Source organism: Ursus americanus, chromosome 27, assembly GCF_024610735.1.
Source record: "Ursus americanus isolate L20-20 chromosome 27, mUrsAme1.1.p, whole genome shotgun sequence".
Taxonomy (NCBI): Eukaryota; Metazoa; Chordata; class Mammalia; order Carnivora; family Ursidae; genus Ursus; species Ursus americanus.
The window spans coordinates 20,997,510-21,019,265 of record NC_142153.1 but is presented as its reverse complement, the minus strand read 5'-3'; the positions used below and the strand labels follow the sequence as shown (position 1 = coordinate 21,019,265).

The 21,756-nt window shown below is 38.1% G+C and overlaps 1 protein-coding gene across 3 annotated transcripts in view; it reads right to left on the bottom strand.

Moving 5' to 3' along the window:
* Positions 1-21,756, bottom strand: part of MSR1 (macrophage scavenger receptor 1) — a 75,337-nt gene that overhangs the window by 2,756 nt on the left and 50,825 nt on the right. For all 3 annotated transcript variants that reach the window (XM_087856457.1, XM_045808477.2, XM_045808479.1), the window contains one exon: positions 8,423-8,611. In XM_087856457.1, coding sequence (XP_087712583.1) covers positions 8,423-8,611 — 189 coding nt within the window. The remainder of the gene's footprint in view (positions 1-8,422; positions 8,612-21,756) is intronic.

Sequence of the window (21,756 nt, the reverse complement as noted above, 5' to 3'; positions counted from 1 at the left end):
TTGTGTTCCCTCTCTCGCTGGCTGTCTCTCTCTGTCAAATAAATAATAAAATAAAATCTTAAAAAAAAATAATTCGTATCGAAACAATGTTTCTATTATAAAAGAAAGGTTTTCCTGGGCTGATCAATTATAAAAGCAGTAACCTGGAGAGCTCAAATATTTTTTGAAATGTTTGTAACAGTATTGAGCCCTTTTTGGCTTGAAATTTTAAGGCAGATAAAAAGGAAAAGATTAGGGGAATATAATGTCAAAATCAGAAACCTTACTAGGAATGCTGTTTTTATTTCCAAGTTGCTTTTACTAGGTATAACCCAGTGTCTTTTGTGTTTGTGTGTTTGTATGTGTGAGTGTATTTGTACATGTATGTTTCTTTTTAAAGATATAAAGTCTATATAAACTTTTTGGGAGTCCCACAAGGTGACTCAAAAATACAGGCAAATAATCACAATTGCACAAATGGTGAGGCTCCTTGCACGTGAATGTAGAAGAGAGCCCAAACAGGGGGACATTTATAAACTGTACTTACTAGATCGATAGACATTTATAAATTGTATAAATAAACATAAATAAAACTTTTGGACAAAGCGTGGCTCTGTCGTAACGGGAGCACAAGGAGAGTCTGGCTCCCTGGCCTCTGTACCAGGTACTGTGATGCTTTCCCTCCTCATTTTGTAGATCAGGTCACCGGATTTAGATCTCAGCAGTGCAGAAGGCTTACAACCCAGAAAAGAGAATTAAGGATGAGAATCCTCCCAGTGGCCGGAGCACCAGCAGGGCATCCCCACGGGGGCAGCAGAACATAGATATTATTTAGTCAATTAATGTGCTGACATGTGAACACAGATTTTGAGAAACAGCAGTAAAGGAATTCATGAATGTTAGAATACCAAAGCTGTAGTAATAATAATGAGCATTTAGGCCCACTCTGAGGAATTTATGATACGGCTGAAAACATTCAAAGTACTTTTGACCTGTTATCTCATTGAATCCTCAAATGACCTTGGAAAGTTAAGTGCTTTCAAAGTGCCATTTTACTGTTGAGGAAAGGCAAAATCAGGGAGCATAAGTAACTCGGGCCCAATGTCCTGTAGCTAATACACGATGGGGCCAGCATCCCCACCCCACGTCTGCCTCAAGCCAGGGCCTTTCATCAGTGATTTGTGCAATCCCCTGTGTTCTCAGATTCATTCATTCAACAAATATGCTTTAAGTGCCTACGTGAGTGAACAAAATCAAAATCCATTTGTTCTTGAACTGACTTCCCGGTGAAGGCTTCTGTTTTAGGTAGGGGCAGCAACCGAGGTCACACAGGTAATTAGCAGCAGAGCTGCTACTTGCATCTAGAACCCCCAGCTTCTATTCCAGTGCCTTTTCCACCAACAACACATGCACAGGATCAAGACACTGTGCGATTCGCTAAGTCTGGTCTTCAGCTGTGTGGAAAAGATTCACAGGGAACATCCTAGGCCTTTTCACATATGATCTTTAAAATTTACATCTTCTAATACCCCTGGGAAATAATGGCAATTATCTCCATGTCACAGGTAAATAAACTGAGACTCAGAAAAAAATGTATGCTTTTCTCAGAATAAGAGAGAATACAGCCAAGCAATAGAACATGATGACATTTAAAACTCGGTGCTATTCCCTGACTGCACAGAAGCCCAAAGAGAGTTATAAAAATAATTTTCCAAGATTTGTTTTTATTTTTACATTAATACATTCAGGACTATTGAGCCTAAGGGAAAAATTTATTTAATATGCATTTTCTATCTCATTCCAAATTGTTTTCTGCATTAAAAATTAATTCAAAGGTAGCATAGAATTCATAAAATTTTACCTTCATGTAAACCTCAAAGATTAAAAAACAAATTTGTTTTTATTTCTTTACATAATAACTATTACTCAAGGGTGTTTGATGTTGCTGCTTTCATTGTTATTTGCCACTGAACTATCTTTCGGGCTCGTGGGAAACTATGCAAAATTGAGGTGTACCGTTTAGATATGTTTTTTTAATTTTCTAATCCTATCTATTTATCCTCCACCTACCAATTTATCTACCTAACCATGTACACATCTATGATTCTCTTTACAATCTGGGGGCTGGAGGGAGGAGCAGATTGATTTTCTGTTTCCAAAAGTACACCGCTATCAATGTGTTGTCCACGACCCCTGGAATTTCATGAGCTTGGCTTGTGATGCCTGGGAATGTGCTTGATTGAGGACACCATTTCCTCTTAATCTCTTTTTAAAAAAATAACAGATACTGATATTTATTTCAAGGATTTGAGATTTTTTAATCTGATCTTCAAGAACTCACCACTTTTCTGGAAAAAAAAAAGGGGATTGTATTTCATACATTAGCCAGAAAGATGGTTTAGTGATGAGATTTGAGATTAGCTGCTATACTGATACGTGAAAAAGCAAAAACCACCATTGGTTAAAAGTCTGAATGAATTTTAATTAAATCTAGTCATGGCTGGGTGATTTGAATCTGTATGACTTCTAAGGTTTCTGTATGACTTCTAAGGTTTCTAGTTTCTAGTTGGGAATCTGTATGACTTCTAAGGTTTCTGTTGAGCTTTGTCAATAGCTCCCTCTTCGAGAGAAAAAAACAACAACTTTGTTTTATTTTATTTTTTTGTGTGTGAGTTTTTTAAAATCAAAGGTAGAAACAGAATGGGAGTCAGAATAGAGGATGGGTAAACTTAGACTACAGTTAAGTGGTTCTGAAGAAGACACTTACTTTCCCTGTTTTAGCATCTAGGCAGAATGAGGAGGTGGGGCTAAACTAGCTGTGAGATTTCATTTACCTTTAAAGTTCTACAATTCTAAGATTTTAAAGAAGCAAGCTCTTTAGAAATGAAATTCTTAAGGATAAGGAACTTAGAAGGACATGCTATCGAGTGCAAAGACATAGGTTAAGATGCGACTCTTGACCCCTCCCCCACAACCACCGATATAGCTGTATAAATTTGGGCAGGTTTTGTGACAGCTCTGTCAAGTTTACTTACAGAAATTTCTCTATGCAAATTGGGGCTATCATGTCTACTCTCACAGGCACTGTGAGCACGAAATGAGATCATATAGTATGCCCTTGATGAACAATACTACTCCATACTTAGTATTGTCCTTGTTACCAGAAGTAACACAACAGATACGTTAAGAACTCTATGGACTCCAAATCAGGTTCCTGTTAACATTTTAAAACTTCCCGTGTACAGGCAGCAGTCCATAAGAATTTGAGCTCTGACCCACTGATATACTTTATATCTGGGGTTGTTTAGACTCCCATTCGCCGGAGGAGAAGTTCGGAGCTACGGTTGTATTTTTGATCTCCTTCAGTGTATTCTTGTATTTTTAAAACTTCCACTTAGAAGACTGATTATGAAATGTGAAAGGGGTACTAAATAAAAGGTGATATTTAGGCTTAGAATTTTCTTTTGTTTCTGCTTTCAAGTTTGGAGTTGTACCACAAAATCCTGTCAATTTAGAAGATGAGCCAGCCGCTCCAGGTCCAGCTCCAACTCCTGGCCTCAGATCCAGGCTCGGACACACCTGGGACAAATGCCTGGAGTCCCACCGTCGTCTGATGAAGCTCATTCATGTTTGCTACCAGGAGGCCACTGGGACGAGAGACTAGAAAGCCTGAATAGGGGGGAGAAGGGACTCGTTCCCCCTGCCCGGCTCCAGGCCCTGACAAGCACCAGAAACTTCTCAGTGCTTCCTTAAGTTTAACCTTTTTTGTCTACTCAGGAAAAAGAAAGAACATTCCACTGTATGCAAAAGGTGCATCCCAATGAAAGAACCTATTTAAAGGAGTATGCTTTAAGTTGTATTCCTATAAATCATTTTGCTTGCAGCTGCAAAGTAATTGTTCTTAAAGCTAACAAGGATTATCTCTGGTAAATCAGGTTTGCAATTTTAAAACCAGAAAGAAAAAGAAAGGGGGGGAGGGAGAAAACGGTGCCCAGAAAATTGTGTGTTTTCTTTAAGGGGGGAATAACACGAAGGGCATAAATCTAAACTTTTTCTTCTGGTTTCAGTTCCAGTAATAAGGTATAATATAGTGTCGATCTGATTCCTCTTGCTTTCCCAAGAGAACGACAAATAATTAACACTGGAACGCATCTCATCCTTTCCTCTACCCCTCCACTCGTATTTCTAAGTTTCCTTTCCAGTCTCCATTCTGCATTCAGAATTATCTTTTCTTTTCCTCCTGAGTGAAACTATAAATTATGGTGAAGGAGTGAGAAAACAAGGAGGAGTTGAAACAGCTTCACATAATAAGGTTGTTTGCCATGTCTAACCCCAAATCAGTTTACAAGAGAAGCCTGTTTTTGAAAATATAACATACAATGAAGCAGATCGTTTAATTTACTTCTCTGGTTCTTTTTCTTCTGAACAAATAACCTCAGTTCTATTATGTCTCCCATCTCATCTTGCTTTATTATTTTAAAATTCTCATAATCATTCTTCAATTGCTTTGGTGTGGAACTCTACACAGAGAGTTGACACAAGAACAGGTGTGTCTGGAGTAGAGTGAGGACACTGTTGGATTCCCCATATGGGACACTCCTACAGTCACACTTCTATAGAGTAGAAAAGGCACGTGTTATGATGAGTACTGGGTGTTATATGCAACTAATCAATCGTTGAACACTACAACAAAAACTTATTATGTACTACTATATGATGACTAACTGAACATAATAAAAAAAAGATTTAAAAAAATTCTAAATATTGTTAAAATACTAAAAAAAAAAAGAAAGAAAGAAAATCACATTCAACTCTGTGACCCTTGGAACATCACTGATGTCACAGAGGATCTAATACTAACCTGACTGTTTCACCTTTCAAAGAGGTTGGCAAATACTCTTGGAATGACACAGTTGGAGCTGTTGCTAACAGTGGTCTGTGCCACTATATGGAGCAATGGTAGGAGTCAGGCTTTGTGTTGGGCGCTTTCTATAGGCCAACTCATTTAAGATTTGGAGTAAATCTTATGGGTTGGTGTTATTATTCCTATTTTATTGGGAAAAAATGGAATCTCTGAGACATAAATAGCAGAGCTAACGTTTCATCTCCTACGTCTTTAGTTACAAAATTATTAGTCTTTCCAACTCACTCTAGTAGGCACTCAAAAATGTGAAAGGAAAAACCAAATTCAGACATACCTGGTTGTTTCATTACAATAAAACTCTAGTATAATTTATAGAAACACCAACTACCACGAATACACAGCCTCACTAAAAATGGCCCCTCGTCTTAGAGAAGTAGTCAGTAATCTGAAGAAAACTTGAGAGAATTGTCTCCATACAGCCAAATAAATAATTTCACATGAGATGAAACTCTATTGTTTCATTACTTATTTAAATGGAAAACATTTTCTTGCCAATAGTTCAGGATACTTATTTCTGTCTTTTCTTACCAATACTTGAGAACTAAAATCCCTAGAGATACAAACAGGAATGAATAAAGGCTGTAGGGAAAAGAATATTTTACTTGTGAGATGAGGTCTTAATGTTAATGCAAGCTTACGACAATCATCTCCAACTTGTTTTTACCACCTATGTTTGGAACTCAATGGAAAACAGCTGTGTGTACCCTGATGTTTATAGCAACATCATCAACAATAGCCAAATTATGGAAAGAGCCCAAATGTCCATCAACTGATGAATGGATAAAGAAGATGTGGTATATATGCATATACACAATGGATTATTACTCAGCCATCAAAAATGAAATCTTGCCATTTGCAATGACGTGGATGGAACTAGAGGATATTATGTTAAGCAAAATAAGTCAGCCAGACAAAGACAAATACCATATGATTTCACTCATATGTAGATTTTAGGAAACCAAACAGATGAACACAGGGAAAGGGGGAAAAAAGAGAGAGAGGCAAACCATGAGAGATTCTTAACTATAGAGAACAAACAGGGTTGACGGAGGGAGGTGGGTGGGGACAGGCTAAATGGGTAATGGGCATTAAGGAGGGCACTTGTTGGGATGAGCACGGGGGTGTTACATGTAAGTGAGGAATCACTAAATTCTACTCCTGAAACTAATATTACACTATATGTTAACTAACTAGAATTTAAATAAAAAATTGAAACAACACTATGTTTGTTTCCTTCCACAGATCATATTTTCCCAAACCTTATTAGTTTCCCCTGAATTAAGGTACATTTGCTACTGCTATTGCTCTGAATTTGGTTTTCCCTTTGTAATAAATGAAGGGTTTACTTCAAGATATAAGAGATTAATAAACTGCAATACAGGGTTTGTTTTGTAAAGATACAAAATTAAATGTCAACTCTTTGGGTAATGTAAGCTAAAAAATTAGTCATCGTAATGAAAGGTCTTTTAGGATAGTTTTCTCTTTTTGGATTGAGCTATTTAGCTAGCCCGTGTTGATTAAATTATCTGAACAAATGGCAAACTACAGTTCACTTTGTCAACACAGGCACATCCTAATAAATCATCCACTTGTTATTCCTAAAACTGAAGAATTTTAGCCACCTACCAGGTGAGTAAGTCACCATCGATGACAATTGTATGCCATTTATTAGCAACATGGCTCTCCACTTCATAGATGCTAACAGTCGTGTGAAATGTTTTAGATGATTAAGTATTTGAAATAAATGGCCTTTCATGCTGTGGGTCTTAGTTCCCACAGAAATAAATTCTCTCCCCATACAACCCTGTGGAAACTCGGATTGCCAGCTTGGTCTTGCTAAATGATTGAGTGATTCATTTGATTCTCTACTAACCAAGTAGTCTGGGGATTTTTTAATTTCGTTTTCTTCTTCTCTGGGAAAAAAAAAAATCTGGTTTATTGACATTTAAAACCTTTTGCTTTGTATAGATGCAAGAACGATTTTAATCCCATACTTTTCAACCTGGCAAGAAAGTTCTGAAAATGTAGTAGAGATGGAACATATAGAAATTCCCAGCATCTATTTGGTTGTAGCAAATTATAGATCTTTTCTATTTCCTTTGTTTCAAACCTATAAGGCACACATAAAAAAACTGGGGCTAGGGGCTGAAATTCTCACCACCACCACTCTCTTTTGTCTTTTCTCACCCCTTCATAGGAGACTAAATAACATTTCTGACTTCTGAAGACTTTGAAACCTGGATCTCTGCTTTAATTTACCTCTTCAATCTGATATAGTGAATTCATTTAGGTCAAGGAATACAATTTAACTATGAGCTCTCATTGGTACTATTCACGTGTTTTGCACAATGCTGACCCAGAGTCACAGCATAACATTACTTCATATCTTTTATGAATTTGAGAAGCCAAATTCCCCTATCTTATCACTATAGACAAAATAGCAGCATCACCAGATAATCTTATCTCTATAATTTTGTACACAATTTCTTCTTGCCCATATCTGTCTAAAATAACACTTATAAAATCAAGAGGGCCTTTTTTTTTGGTCAACATCAACTTCAGAGAAGCCAATTATTTATTTATCAGATTTGGATGGTAGAATAAATAAGTAAAAAATATTGACTTTAAAAGTCTGATTTATATGCTTACTTTTTTCTAATCTCTTTGTCATTTATGCTTGAAGTACTCATATGTTTAATTATACATAAAGCCTGTTGTAAGGTACCCGTTTAGAAAAAAAAAAAGAGACAGTAAAATGTCACGAGTATATATTCAAATCTTTTGTCCTCTGCAGATTTTCTTCCCAGCTCTCTAATACGTTTATAGAATAGGTCACCGAGCCATCCAGGTAAAAATACACAAACATGCATCCAACAAAAGAATTACTCAATGTTTTATCAACCTCAAATAGAGGGGGAAGTACTTCACCTTCCTGTTCCCTTATTTCTCATCATGTCTTAAAGGATTTGGAGAAATGGTAAGTAGTAGGTATGGGGACCCCATGTAATTGCTTCTTTCTCTTTCATGGTTCCTCACTGTCCTTTCAGAATACAGGTGCTCTGTCACAGACCAAGGAAGCTCTCATTCTAGGGGGGTATGACCGGGAGGTCAGTGCACAAGCTGATGCCCTCCTCTCCAGTTACACAGAAGAGAGAATATGTGTGAGCCATGAGATTGCTCAGATGCCCACAAGACCCAGATCCATCAAGTGAGCCTCCCAGGCTTGTCTGTAGTTCATTTGTCCCTATTTCTCCTGTTCCACTTTATCAATCACTGTTTTCCTCTATGCTAGTGTTCTCCAACTAGCCAGATGAGTCTAAATAAAACCTAAACATTAAAGATTGCCTGACAGCATATGCCATTTATTTTTTATATCTTTCTTTTCATTTCTACTTTCTAGGAAAGGCCATTCAAAAAACTCCTACGTAGGATTTTTCTTCCTATCTTGTATGTTCCTGCCACTACTTTATTCTGTGTATTAGAGAATGTCTGCATTTCATTTTATATATTTTTAATTACCTTGTCCAAAGTAAGCTCCTTTATGCACAGTTTGAACACCACGGTATCCCAAACTCCTACAGATGACCTGTCCACCTCGCAGTTCCCAGTGGTCATCACAGACAGTGCCCCACTGGCCATCGTGGAAAATCTCCACTCTGCCCTCATGAGGAACTTTACCACCAACCAGTCGTACTGTCTTAAACGGAGCTGTAACAAAAACAAGCAGGGGTTAATTATATATAAATATTGTTTTATAATGCTTAAAAAATTAACACATTTTTTCCCAGTAAGTTCAACTATTGAAATAAATATTAAACTTTCTAGCACCACCTGTTGGTAAAGAGTTTAATTACAAGTATGGCATTAGTCAAAACTGAAGAGTAAAATCTATTCTGTTTCAACATTTATGAGTTACATATACAATTTACATTAGTTACAGATAGGAGAACACTTCAAAGATGATGTTCCAATGACTTTAAAATTCAACAGCTATAAGTTTGTTATGTCCTATAGACTTTTCATACTATTTCGAAAAATTTATGTAACAAATTGATTCATTATTTTCTTGCCACAATAACTGGAACACATAATCCAGTGACTTTTTGATATAGGAGGTTGAGGAGAAGATATTTTATAATATTATAAACACAAAAATAGATGACCAAACATCCTATCTTTTGCCAAGAGAATCAAGATAACCATAGTGATCATACTTATTATTTTGGATATTTTGAGAAATCACTATAGCAACAAACTTTGTGAAGAAATTTACTAAGTTTGTAATTACAAAAATAATTTTGTTTTTCAATGTTTAATCAAATTGGTATATATGATAAACTTTTATAAGATTTTGATCATGTTAGGTTTAAATATGAAAGGACTCCTATTTTTAAAAATATATATATTATGAACCTAGAGAGAGAAGAATAAAAGTGTGTAATTAACATTAACAAGTCACTTGGAGAATCAAAATTTCCTTAAAGAACCTCTATTATTCTAGTAAGTTTTTGATTAAAAATCATTTGGCTGAAGAACAGAATGAAAGAGACAGAAAATATTTTTAAAAATTTAGCTAGTGCTAAAAAAAAGCAATATTCTCTAATAAGCATAAAAGCCAATGAACAAGTGCAGTTCTATTTAAATATATCTTTTTAAATATAAGTTTGAGAAACACTGTAGTTTAAAAAGGCAAGATATAACTTTCAACAAAAATATCCCTCCAATGTGAAAATGGAGTATTAGGAAATGAGTTTACAAAATTCAATTAATTCAAGAGATATTCAGTAACATTTTTTTTCTAGTTGGAATAAATTTTGTTGAAACCGTAATCTAGTAACAAAGAATATCAGCCATTTCCTATGACAAAACTAACTGACTGAACTACACAGAAACATAAAAAGCTAACATGTTAATATGTGGTATTACAATTATAATTATTTTCTTGGTTCTTCCAAAATAGAACTCAGTGCTAAACACTGAATCAATGTAATCATGCCCAAGTGCATAAGCCATTCCTCACTTAATAAATAGGAGTATACAACATTCTTAAAGGGGAAATAATTGGTTATTACAGTATTCAAACTTTCAATTACCAAGTAAAATACCCATGTGACCCAATCATTCACTATAATTGACTAAGAAAATGGGAAATAATCATCCAGGAGTGGATTGTTTAAAGTTTTAAAATATTAGAGTCACGTAGTATTAACTAGTGCCATCCCCAAACGTTTGTTTTTACAGAAGTCAAATATAGCCAACCATAACATATTTACCATGACACTGTGACAAAACACACATCATATTCAAACATCTGATTCTATGAGCTTGATGGTCTTACCACCCAAATAAGTGAATGAAAGCGTTCTCACTGTGTGTCATTAAGACGACTTGTGTCTCCTGGGGCAGTTCTCAAATGTTAGTATCTGTCTCAGTCTGTTCACACTCTGTAACAGACTGGCTGGCTTACACAACAGACATTTATTTCTCACAGTTCTAGAGCCTGGAAGTCCAAGACCAAGGTGGTGGCAGATTTGGTGGCTTGTAGACAGTGTTAATGCATTTCTGGAGTAAGATGGGGAGCCATTTCCTTGTTGAAGGTGAGTTTTGAGCAAAGACAATAAGTCTAGACCATAAACGATATTTTAGTAACCTTGGTGTATTTATGCAATACTAATTGTACTGTGTTGAGATGTGTGTTCTTTTCTAGATCTGTGGCTGCAGAGAATACCTAAAGCAAAAAACTAAGGGTCAGATAATCTGGACTTTAGTTCTGCCTCTCACACTGTTTCTGTGACCTTATTAAACCATGTAATCACTGTAAGACCAAATTTTTCAACTGTTAAAAAGAGAAAATGATTATGTGCTGTGAGTTACGTGTTCTCAGTTAATGTACGAAAATTTGTGCCAGGCATTTTCCTGGGTTCCAGGAATTATTTGAATAAAACATATATCCTGCCTTTAGGATTTCTGAGGCCATTGTGAAAATTAGAAGAAATGGTGCATTCTTTATTTTTTATTTATTTATTTTAAAAGTTTATTTAAGTAATCTCTACAATCCAACATGGGACTTGAACTCACCACCCTGAAAGCAAGAGCTACCTGCTTTTCTGACTGAGCCAGCCAGGCACCCTGAAATAGTGCCTTCTTTAAAATGGTGTATAAATATAAGTTCTTATTTTTACAAATTTAAAACATTTTGAGGTTTACATTTTGCAATGAAAGCACTGGAATGAATATTATCTGTGATATTAATCACCTAATTCATTAAAAAATTTTTGTTGTACTAATTCCCTATTTAATGCTTGTCCTTCTCAAAAGGGAGTTCTCAACCAATTGGTATAAGTTTCTGCAGATAGACAAAACCTATCCTATGATTTCAGATGGGAGTTTATTTGACTTTTATTTCCAAACATGATTTTTTCTATTTTGAAGGGACACTTCTAGACCAGTAATGAGTCAGCTAGGGTCCCTGATCCAATTACAGCCTGCTGTCTGTTTTGTAAATGAAGTTTTATTGGAATGCAGCCATGCCCTTTAGTTTACATATTGGCTAGGGCTGCTTTTAGGCTACAAGAGGAGAATAGTTGTGACTGAGACTTTCTGGCATGCAAACCAAAAATATCTACTATCTTGCGCTTTGCAGAAAAAGCTGGCCAACCCCTGGTATAATTGCCACAGAATACGTAGACTAGAATGACAGAGGATTTCAGTAGGGATACTCCTGCCAGGAATCCTGGAACAAATAACGTCATGACTCATCACTGTTTTCCTCTCCAGTCTGTCGGAGAACCACTCCATCCCTGCACTTCTTGCTCTTTTTATTTCAGTTATATAACTGCTTACATTTCCCAAATAAGCCTTCTTCTCCCATATTTCTGGGGCTTTGATCCCTGTCTGGAATGCTCCCCCACACCCTCTCCTCCCACACACACCTTCCAGTTCTCTACCTTCAATCCCAGGGTTTGGATAGGGTTCCCTCTTCAAACTTCCACAGCACTCCTAACCCACACTAGTTAATTCTCTCCAGTAAAGTAAGATCTTTACAGTTAACATTTCAGCACCTGTCAGAATGCAATTTTTCACTTTGGAATCGATGAAGAGTTATGGTATAAATGAATGAATGAGTGAATGAATGAATGAATGAATGAATGAATCACTGTGAGCTCTGCCTGATGTGCAAACTGCATTGTCTGAGTGGATTAAGTTGGTAAATGTTTAAAATATCAAACAATAGAAGACACAGAATTCAGTATTTCACAAGTCTCTACAGGGAATACTGCTTCTATGTACAGAAGCAAGAAGGGAAATCATAAAGGAAAGACTGGTTTAACTGAGATAAACATGAATTCTATTATGGGGGAAAAAATAATGTGAATACTGAGAGCCCTCTAAGGTGGGAGGGATGATCAGAAGCCTTATGCATTCTAAAATGGTTTTGTAGGTTCAGAGGATTTATTTCTTATTGGCAGACTAATGTTAAATAGAATCTTGGGACTAAATGTCAATTCGATTTACAATGAGAAATGTAATTGCCTCAAAAACTGAAATATTTGTATCTGCTTGACAAGGCCATTTTCTCCCCATGGGCAATCTGCATAAGAAGTCAAATCACAATCAGTGAGTTATTGGCTTAATTAATTTATTAATTTACAATGAGACACAGCAGTGAGATTTTGCCTCTGGGACCGACCAACACTGTTTGGTTAACGCATTTTCCCTTATATATGTTAATAACATTCAATCGGGTGAGGTGATTTGACATCTCTCTGCTCTGATTCATTGTAGTTTAACTTTCTCTAAGCAATCTTACTTTTATTTCCCAGTTCTGAAGGGAAGAGTAGAGTACTGATAATTTCTATGTATTCTTAAAAGTCTGTATATAAAATAAAAACAGTATATGAAGTATTTATTATATTAATAGCTTATTCATATTTCTATGACTGTAAGATGCCAAAAGGAAAATATGTAATAGAGCAGGTAATTTACAAAAGGTTTTGTAATTTAAATCTGAAGAAATAATTCCAAATATAATAAAAGTTAACAAGTTTGGAGGTTATTTTTGCTTTGTTTATTGTAGGCTTATTTTTTTAAGTATTTATTTATTTGACAGAGAGAGAGTGCATGCTAGCACAAGCAGGGGGAGCAGCAGGCAGAGGGAGAGGAAGAAGCAGACTCCTCACTAAGCAGGGCTTGGGGCTTGATCCCAGGACCCTAGGATCACAACCTGAGCCAAAGACAGATGCTTAACTCATTAAGCCACCCAGGCACCCCTAAAAATGACTCTTGAGGAGTTTAGTTATTTCAACTATGATCATATCGTTTACCTTATGGTCATGTTTTCTTTTTTCTTAACATTTATTGGAATTAGGATTTAGGGTTAAATTTATTACAATGGTATTTATTATATTCAAGTTCCAACTGTAATAAATTAAAAAAAGATCTGATGGCAGTTTGACCTGGAAGTCCTCACAATGTGGCCAAATTCCTCTGAGGAACTGATTTTTCTTTTTTAAGATAATTAGCTTAATGAGGTATTTAGCTCATGAAAGAGCTATGAAGCAAAGGCACAACCTGGGTATCAGATGTTTGCAGAAGTAGAGTTAAATTTCTCTGGAAAACTATTGTAACAGATTTTGAATCTTACTCAGGAAGTCGAAGGAGACAGATGTTTTGGAAATCTCGTGACAGAGCAGAGAACAAGGTAGATGGAGAGGGTCTCGGTGGACAGTGGGGTAGGCAGGGTAGTCTGATGGCAGGGGAGAGAATGAGAAGGTCCAGGGAGGAAATCTGAGGTCTAAGCTGGCTGGGAATTTCAAGATAGTGAAGTCCAAGGTTCAACTTCATGACTGTTGTGCTGACATTCTCCTGTTGTAACAAAACCTTCAGGAAAATCCTCCTAGATCCCAGGTGGAGCTACAGTACTTTTTCAAATGGAGGGAGGGCTGTGGTGCTCGCTGTGTCTGAGTGGTGTGGAAAGTAAGTAAAGAGACACCCAGGCTATTAGGTTCCTAAGGCAACTAAACCAAATGATCACAACCGTGTGGCTTAAAACAACAAATCTAGGGATGCCTGAGTGGCTCAGGTCATGATCTCAGGGTCCTGGTATTGAGCCCGCATTGGGATCCCTGCTCAGTGAGGAGTCTGCGTCTCCCGCTGCCCCTCCCCCCACTGTGTGCTTTCAAATAAATAAATAAAATCTTAAAAAAAAAAATTCCCTCACAGTTCTGGAGGCCAAAAGTCTGAAATCAAGATGTCCACAGGGCCATGTTCCTTCTGAAGGCTCTAGGGAGAAATTTCTTCCTTGGATTTTTTTTTAGATTTTATTTATTTATTTGACAGAGACACAGCCAGCGAGAGAGGAAACACAAGCAGGGGGAGTGGGAGAGGAAGAAGCAGGCTCCCAGCGGAGGAGCCTGATGCGGGGCTTGATCCCAGATCGCCGGGATCACGCCCTGAGCCGACGGCAGATGCTTAACTAACAACTGAGCCACCCAGGCGCCCCCCCTTTTTTTTGACCCAGAGAGAGAGAAAGCACACAAATAGGGGGGAGCCTGATGTGGGGCTCAATCCCAGGACCCTGCGGAAGGCAGACGCTTAACTGACCGAACCACCCAGGTGCCCCAGAAATCCTTCCTTGCATTTTCCTAGCTTCTAGTGGCTCCTGCCAATTCGTCATGTTCCTTAGCTTGTAACTACATCACTCCGATCTCTGCCTCAGTCTTCTTCCTATGTCTGCGTATCCTTCTCTTCTTATAAGAACGCTAGTCACTCGATTTAGGGCCCACCTGAATCCAATATGACCTCATCTTAGCTTAATTACGCCTGCAAAGATCCTCCTTCCAACTAAGGTCACATTCTGAGGTTTCACATGGATACGAATTTTTTAACACTCTTAAACCCAGTACCCCAGAGGTGGCAGGGAAGATACATGGAGGGATATAATTTTTCTGTGTTTTCATCAAACTATTTTACATAGGAGGCACTTGAATTGCCTTAGAACATGAGGCTGGTGCTCAATGTTATTTCATTATTAAGGAACAAACTGAACCCCAAGATTTGAGGACTGCGGGATAGTTGGGGAGTAGATATTTTGTCTATACTGGAAGTTAGTTCGCAAACTCAACCGTGATTATACTGAACACCCATAGTTCAGCTGCTGAATAACTAAAATAAAGATTGAGAATCTGTTGCTTCAAAAGACATGGTACTAAGCTCAGATGGTGTTGAGTAAATCGAACTTAATTATGAGTAAATTACTTCAACGTAAGAAAATTAAAAAGTAGCAGAAGGCTATTATTTCCTATATTTTGTCAGTTTTGGAGCTGAATCATCAAATAAAACTTTAAGAGAATCTTGCTAAAATAAGTGGTAAATACTTAAGACGAAAGAACTTTGTGTTTAAAAAGAATACCTCCCTCGTCATGCAGATCCCCACAAAGGTGTGATGGTTAAGGATAAGTTTATGTGGGGAAACCAACACAATGGAAAGGTTAAGTAAAACAAGACAAGGCAGCATGGTTGGGAAATGTGTACGTTGTCCTCAGAGTATCCTGAGCTAAAATGTTGCTTCTACTACTGGATTTCCAAATCATCAATTAAACAAGACGTGTCTGCCTTTCAAAGGCCATATTGTGTTCTTCAAGGGACCGTGCTCATATATTAGGATATTTATTACCATTTTAGAATAATTTTGTTATTATTTAAAACTTCAATTCTAAGTGAGTTTTACTTTTTAGAGTTACTTAGAGAACTGTAAAAAAAAAAATTACAAAGGGGAATTTTACCTACCCATATTTAGACGATCTGCAATTTTGCTCTTCACTTAAAACCATATGGCATAAAAATAGTCAAGCAATCCATGAAGACATTGAACAGAGCTTATTTAGAAAATGCACCACACAAACTAGTATACATTACATTATCCTTTCTGACTTCTGAAAACACGGGCCTCAGCCAGACTCCGTGAAGGTCCTACGTCCCTCTTTATAATCTGTTGAGACATTGATAGTGATTTAGACCACTTGATCCTTCACTTGACCTATTTATAAAATACACATAACAACACCTACCTCCTACGATTGAGGTTTCAAATACGATCATATGTGAAAAAAAATGTATTTAAGGCTAGAAAGTACTATATAAAGGTAGCGCTAGAATTATTAATTATAATTCATTCTGAACGTTATTCTAGGAAACTGAAATTACAGACTGTAGGGATTTTGAGGTGTGGATTTTGTAGAGAAAAATGCCTTAAATATGGCCCAAGAAAGCTTAATCTGTCTAGTTATTGGCAGGGCTTACAACTCAGTACAGATTCTTTGACTTTTCATGAAGAGAAAATTATTTTCTAAAATAACTGAGTGTTTGCCCCTTTAATTGGATCGGGAGGTAAATTAGAAGAAAATACACATTCTCCTTGTCATTGTGTGCTACCTTTTGTTTATGCTCATAACTGTTCAGAGCTCTAGGGTGTTCTCAGGACTGCCTTGCCAGGATCGGTAGGAGACATTAGGGTATAAAGTGCCCATTCCCTCGGCATTTGACAGGTAAGGCCATGATTTCTGTCCGACAGCTGTGTCCACAGGTATTTAAAGACAGACCACTTGATGCCTCGAAAATCCAACAAATGAGCTGTTTCTCTCTCCTCCAGGAAACAGTGCTTCCATTTGCTTAACTTTTGACTGTTTTAGTGTAATCACAGTAGATACTCTTAGGAAGAAGAAAAAAAGCATGGGACAGCAAATTTGTTTGGATAATGACAGAAAGAAAAGCAGGGGAAAGAAACAAACCAATGCAACTGTGAAGTGTGGGCTGTCAGTTACGTTGAGGCACTAGATGCTTTATTTCAAAAGAGAGGCTCCCAGTGCTTATTCACCAGAGAAGGGGCACTGTCTGTATCAGGAAACAGGAGCCTTCTCCACATGAGAAGCCAGCAGACCAGGGCCCTAGTCTCAGTTGTGCTACAAACTGCCTTTATGACTTTAGACAAATTGTGATGCCTGTTTTCACCTTAATTTCTTCATGTGTTATGACATCTTGTGTAATCACCTCATAGAACTTCTGTGAGAATGGTTTTAGTCCGTGAATGTACTCTGAAGAGGTTTGAGGAAGAAAGTCAAGTCAAACGGCACCTGGGTGGCTCAGTTGGTTGGGTGACTGCCTTCAGCTCAGGTCATGATCTCGGAGTTCCACATGAGGCTCCCTGCTCAACGGGAGTCTGCTTCTCCCTCTGCCCCTCACCCCTCTGGTGCTGTCTCTCTCTCTCTAATAAAAAAATAAAAATCTTTAAAAAAATCAAGTTAAGATGCAATATAATGTGATAGAATTTAAAAATGGTTTAAACCAACATTCAAATTCCTCCACATAAATACTGTGAGATTTTGCACAGGTTACTTCATGGTCTAAATCCTCAGGGGGAAAGCAGCAGCGTGATAGGTTCCTTGTGAGGAGGAAGTGGAGGAGAGCCATACAAAGTGCCCTGCAGAGCACCTGGCACAGAAGGGTCCCTCTTTGTCCTATAGACATTAGAGTTATTAGTGTTATTATTTCTTAAAAATTCAGATTTCTGGCCTAGTGATTGGCAATGGGTGATGGTAGCAAAAAAGTATCAATCATGTATCAAAGAAGAAATTTTGAAATACTTGTGCTTCAGGATACCAAGGAGAGCTTTTGGAAATCTCACATACCAGCCCACAACCCAAAGCCCTGAAATAAGCATCTCTGTGCGTTGAGTCCAGCCATTCGTATATGATAGAAGCCTTAGAGGTCATTCTGATACTCACCAGAGCCTGAGAACAACTGAGAGAACGATACAAGAACACAGTGAGATTACTTAAGAGGGTTCTAAACCTCTCGTATTATGGAGGAATTGACCTAATACATTGCTGTCCAATAGGCACTAAGCATTTAACAAGATTATTATTGAATAGTGTGTAATAGCAAAGTTAGGTCGATCCACTTTTTCAGGGCCTTTTGCCCTCTACTCTAAGATTCTGAAGGGGTGATTCTGCCCAACCTATCACCTTCTAGTGACCCTACTTGGTTGGGCAGTGAGTGTGCCCTACTGTCTGAACACTACAGTGGTTAGTCACGGGAAAATCAGTACCCAAGCAGAGCTAACAAGAGTTCTTCTGAAGCAAGGAAGGTGGCATTCTTTCTCAAACATGGCTAGATGTGAGATTATGCAGCACAGCAAGAGCCTAATCAACTATGAATTTATACATATTATATATACATACACATATATACACAGAGAGGGAGAGAGAGAGAGAAAGGGAGAGAGATACTGAATCTAAATGACTTAGTTTGAACTCCTGGATCCCACCATGCCTGAAGCAAAACCATCTCTTGGAATTCTTAATGATGTCAATCAATAGACTGTTTCTTGATTAAGCAGGTTTCCATTACTTTCCACTTAAAAAATTCTTACAAATACATAGATGGTGATTATTTGACAATAAATTTAGAAGTAGCTTCCCAGATCATTCTATTTCTCATTAATTTAATCACCACTGGCTACTGTCCACTTAAACTGCATTAGTCTGACAATTTTTATTACTTTATGAATTCCATCATGTAAAAGAACATCCCTGAAATGTGAAAACAAAATACTGACAAGAAACAAATGAAAGTGAAATTGTTTTCAAACAGCAGAATGTCCCAAATTAATTTATGATTCAATTAAGGACTTGAGAACTGGTTGGCAGAGAGGCAGAGACAACTGAAGCAGGTCTTCCTCATTCTCAAAGTTCCAGGCCTGCACAGCAAAGATTTAGACATGAGACTGCCCATGGACATGGACATCAGTTCTTGATACCCTCCTGTTACGGACTGAATTATATCCCCCCCAAATGCATCTGTGCACGTCCTAACACCCACTATGACTGTATTTAGAGACAGGGCCTCTAAGGAAATAGGTCAAGGTTCGTTGAGGCCATCTGGGTGGGGCCCTAGTCCAAGAGGACTAGTGTCCTGAGGGCATCTTGATCTTGGACTTCAGTGTTTAGAACTCTGAGGGAATAGATTTGTGTTGTTTATTCACCCAGTCTGTGGTACTCTGTTCTGGCAACCCCTAGCAGACTAATACACTTTTTTTCCTCTTTGTGTTTTTGATTAGTTGCAAATGAAATGAGAAACAGAGTACCTTAATGGCTATACATTTGAAAATACAGCTTTTTCTTTCATTCATAACTGAGAACCAAGCACCCACCCCTGTTATGTCATGATCTGAACACAGTAAAAAAACCTTCAACAAAAATAATGACTTTGTCACTGAAATGCCTACTTAAAGCCTCAGAAGTTCTAATTCTTTTAGAATTTTTTGGGTGTGAGTGAGTGAGTGAGAGAGAGAGAGAATAAGCGGGGGTGGGGGGGTGGGGGGGGTGGGGAGGGAGAAGGTGGCTTCCCGAACAGTAAGGAGCAGGATGCGGACTCTCAGGACTGGATCCCAGGACCCTGGGATCATAATGAGCTGAAGGCAGATGCTTAACCAGCTCAGCCACCCAGACACTCTAGAAGTTCTAATTCTTATTTTAAAAACTACAAAAGTATTTATCAAGGACCTACTACATGTCTCAATATAGTAATAATATTCATCTGGCTGCCTTCTGTGATTAATACAATACATGCTCTTCTGGTACAGAAGTAGTGTTTCTAGGTGTAGGTGATACAGTAGGTAAGAGATGATAACAGGAGAATATGCATGGAAGATGTTTTGGAATAGAACAGATAATCATTTTGTAGTGAACAAATGAATTATGCTATAAACCATGTGGAGTTCTGATAAAAAATACTGTGCACAGAAACTGAATATTGGTGCTCAGGTAAAAGAATTTACCTTTCAGCATTTCTAGGAAATGCAAAATCAGAATTACATAAAACATCATAAGGACGAAGTATGTTTCTCATTTTGCTTAAGAATTCACATTAGGATTCCTTTAACCAGTTGTCTGTAACTACCACCCTACTCCAGTTAGAATGGCAAAAATTGACAAGGCAAGAAACAACAAATGTTGGAGAGGATGTGGAGAAGGGGATCCCTCCTACATTGTTGGTAGGAATGTAAGTTGGTACAGCCACTTTGGAAAACAGTGTGGAAGTCCCTCAAAAAGTTAAAAATAGAGCTACCATAGGGTATTATACCCAGCAATTGCACTACTGGGTATTTACCCCAAAGAGACAGACATAGTGAAGAGAAGGGCCATATGCACCCCAATGTTTATAGCAGCTTTGTCCACAATAGCTAAATTATGGAAGGAGCCGAAATGCCCTTCAACAGACGAATGGATTAAGAAGATGTGGTCCATATATACAATGGAATATTACTCAGCCATCAGAAAGAACAATTACCCAACATTTGCAGCAACATGGACGGGACTGGAAGAGATTATGCTAAGTGAAATAAATCAAGCAGAGAAACACAATTATCATATGGTTTCACTCATTTATGGAACATAAGAAATTGCAGGGAGATCGGTAGGAGAAGGAAGGGAAGAATGAAGGGGGGGTAAACAGAACGGGGAATAACCACGAGAGACTATGGACTCTGGGAAACAAACTGAGGGCTTCAGAGGGGAGGGGGTTGGGGGATTGGGATAGGCCGGTGATGGGTATTAAGGAGGGCACATATTGCATGGTGCACTGGGTGTTATACGCAAACAGTGAATCATGGAACATTACATCAGAAACTAAGGATGTACTGTATGGTGACTAACACAATATAATAAAAAGTTATTATTAAAAAAAAAAAGAAAGGTTTCTGGGGTTCAGGTGTTTCCCTTGGCAGTGAGTGGATCACGCAGATGTGAGTAATTCAGGGGAAGCTGGGAATGGAAGTATCTGGAGTGCCTCAGGAAAGCCCAAATCTGTAGGTTAAGCCACAACCAATGGGAGATATTTCTTGGACACTTCATGTGCAAACAACTGTGTGGTTCCAGGGACTCTGGTGTTGAGATTCCCACCGCAGAACAATGCATATACGGAGAGGCCAGGGGGAGGGGCAAGTATTGGTTGTGAACCCCTACTTTGACGGTGCTTTAATTGGCACAAAATAAATGGTCTTGTGTTGGCGTAAGACTAAATTGACTGCAGAATGGGAAGCCAGGACCCAGTTCTCTGAAGAGGAGCAGGAAAGCCATCTCGTCCTCTGAGGCTCTGGATGATGAGAAGTGGTGTGATGGGTCGGCTTCACCTGCATTCCAGCCCGTAACTGGGTGAATTTCAAATTTTGCTCCTGCAAGAGACCGGGCTGGAGCTGTACTGATTTTTCTTCTGGCCTTCTAATTGGCTCTGGTAGGAGTCGAGCTGTGTGAGTCAGCTGGGATAGGGACTCGTCAGGACAAATGTTAACTGCTGCATCCATTCCTCATTTAAAGCTCTAGTTCAGTTTACGAGACACATGAGTTATTCCTATCTGTTGCGTTAATGGAACGTTCCATGTTTAGCAACAATTCGCAGACTCACATAAAGCTTTAACCACCACACGTTGTCAAAACCGAGCGGCACTTGGCTAAGTTACCTGGAGCCAATGGCTCCAGTGGAATGTGGGCTGCTGAGAAACGGTCAGTGAAGAGTTAAAAAAAAGAGACACGGAACAGAAGAGGAACATCAAAGCAGCCAAACCTCATTCAAAATTGTTAAAATTGAGCCAGGTACTGAAGTAAGGCTCTTCTGAGGTTTAAATGAGAGAATACATCAAAAGCCCCTAAGTGCACGGCCAGTGTTCTCTAACTGTTCATTGTTGTAATTATTTAGTGTTTGGAGGAGAAGGTTTGACTTTGGTCAACTGAATGCTTTGGGAAAAAACAGAAATCACTTAAGATTGTGCTGAGTCCTGAGCAGAAATCAACTGGAAG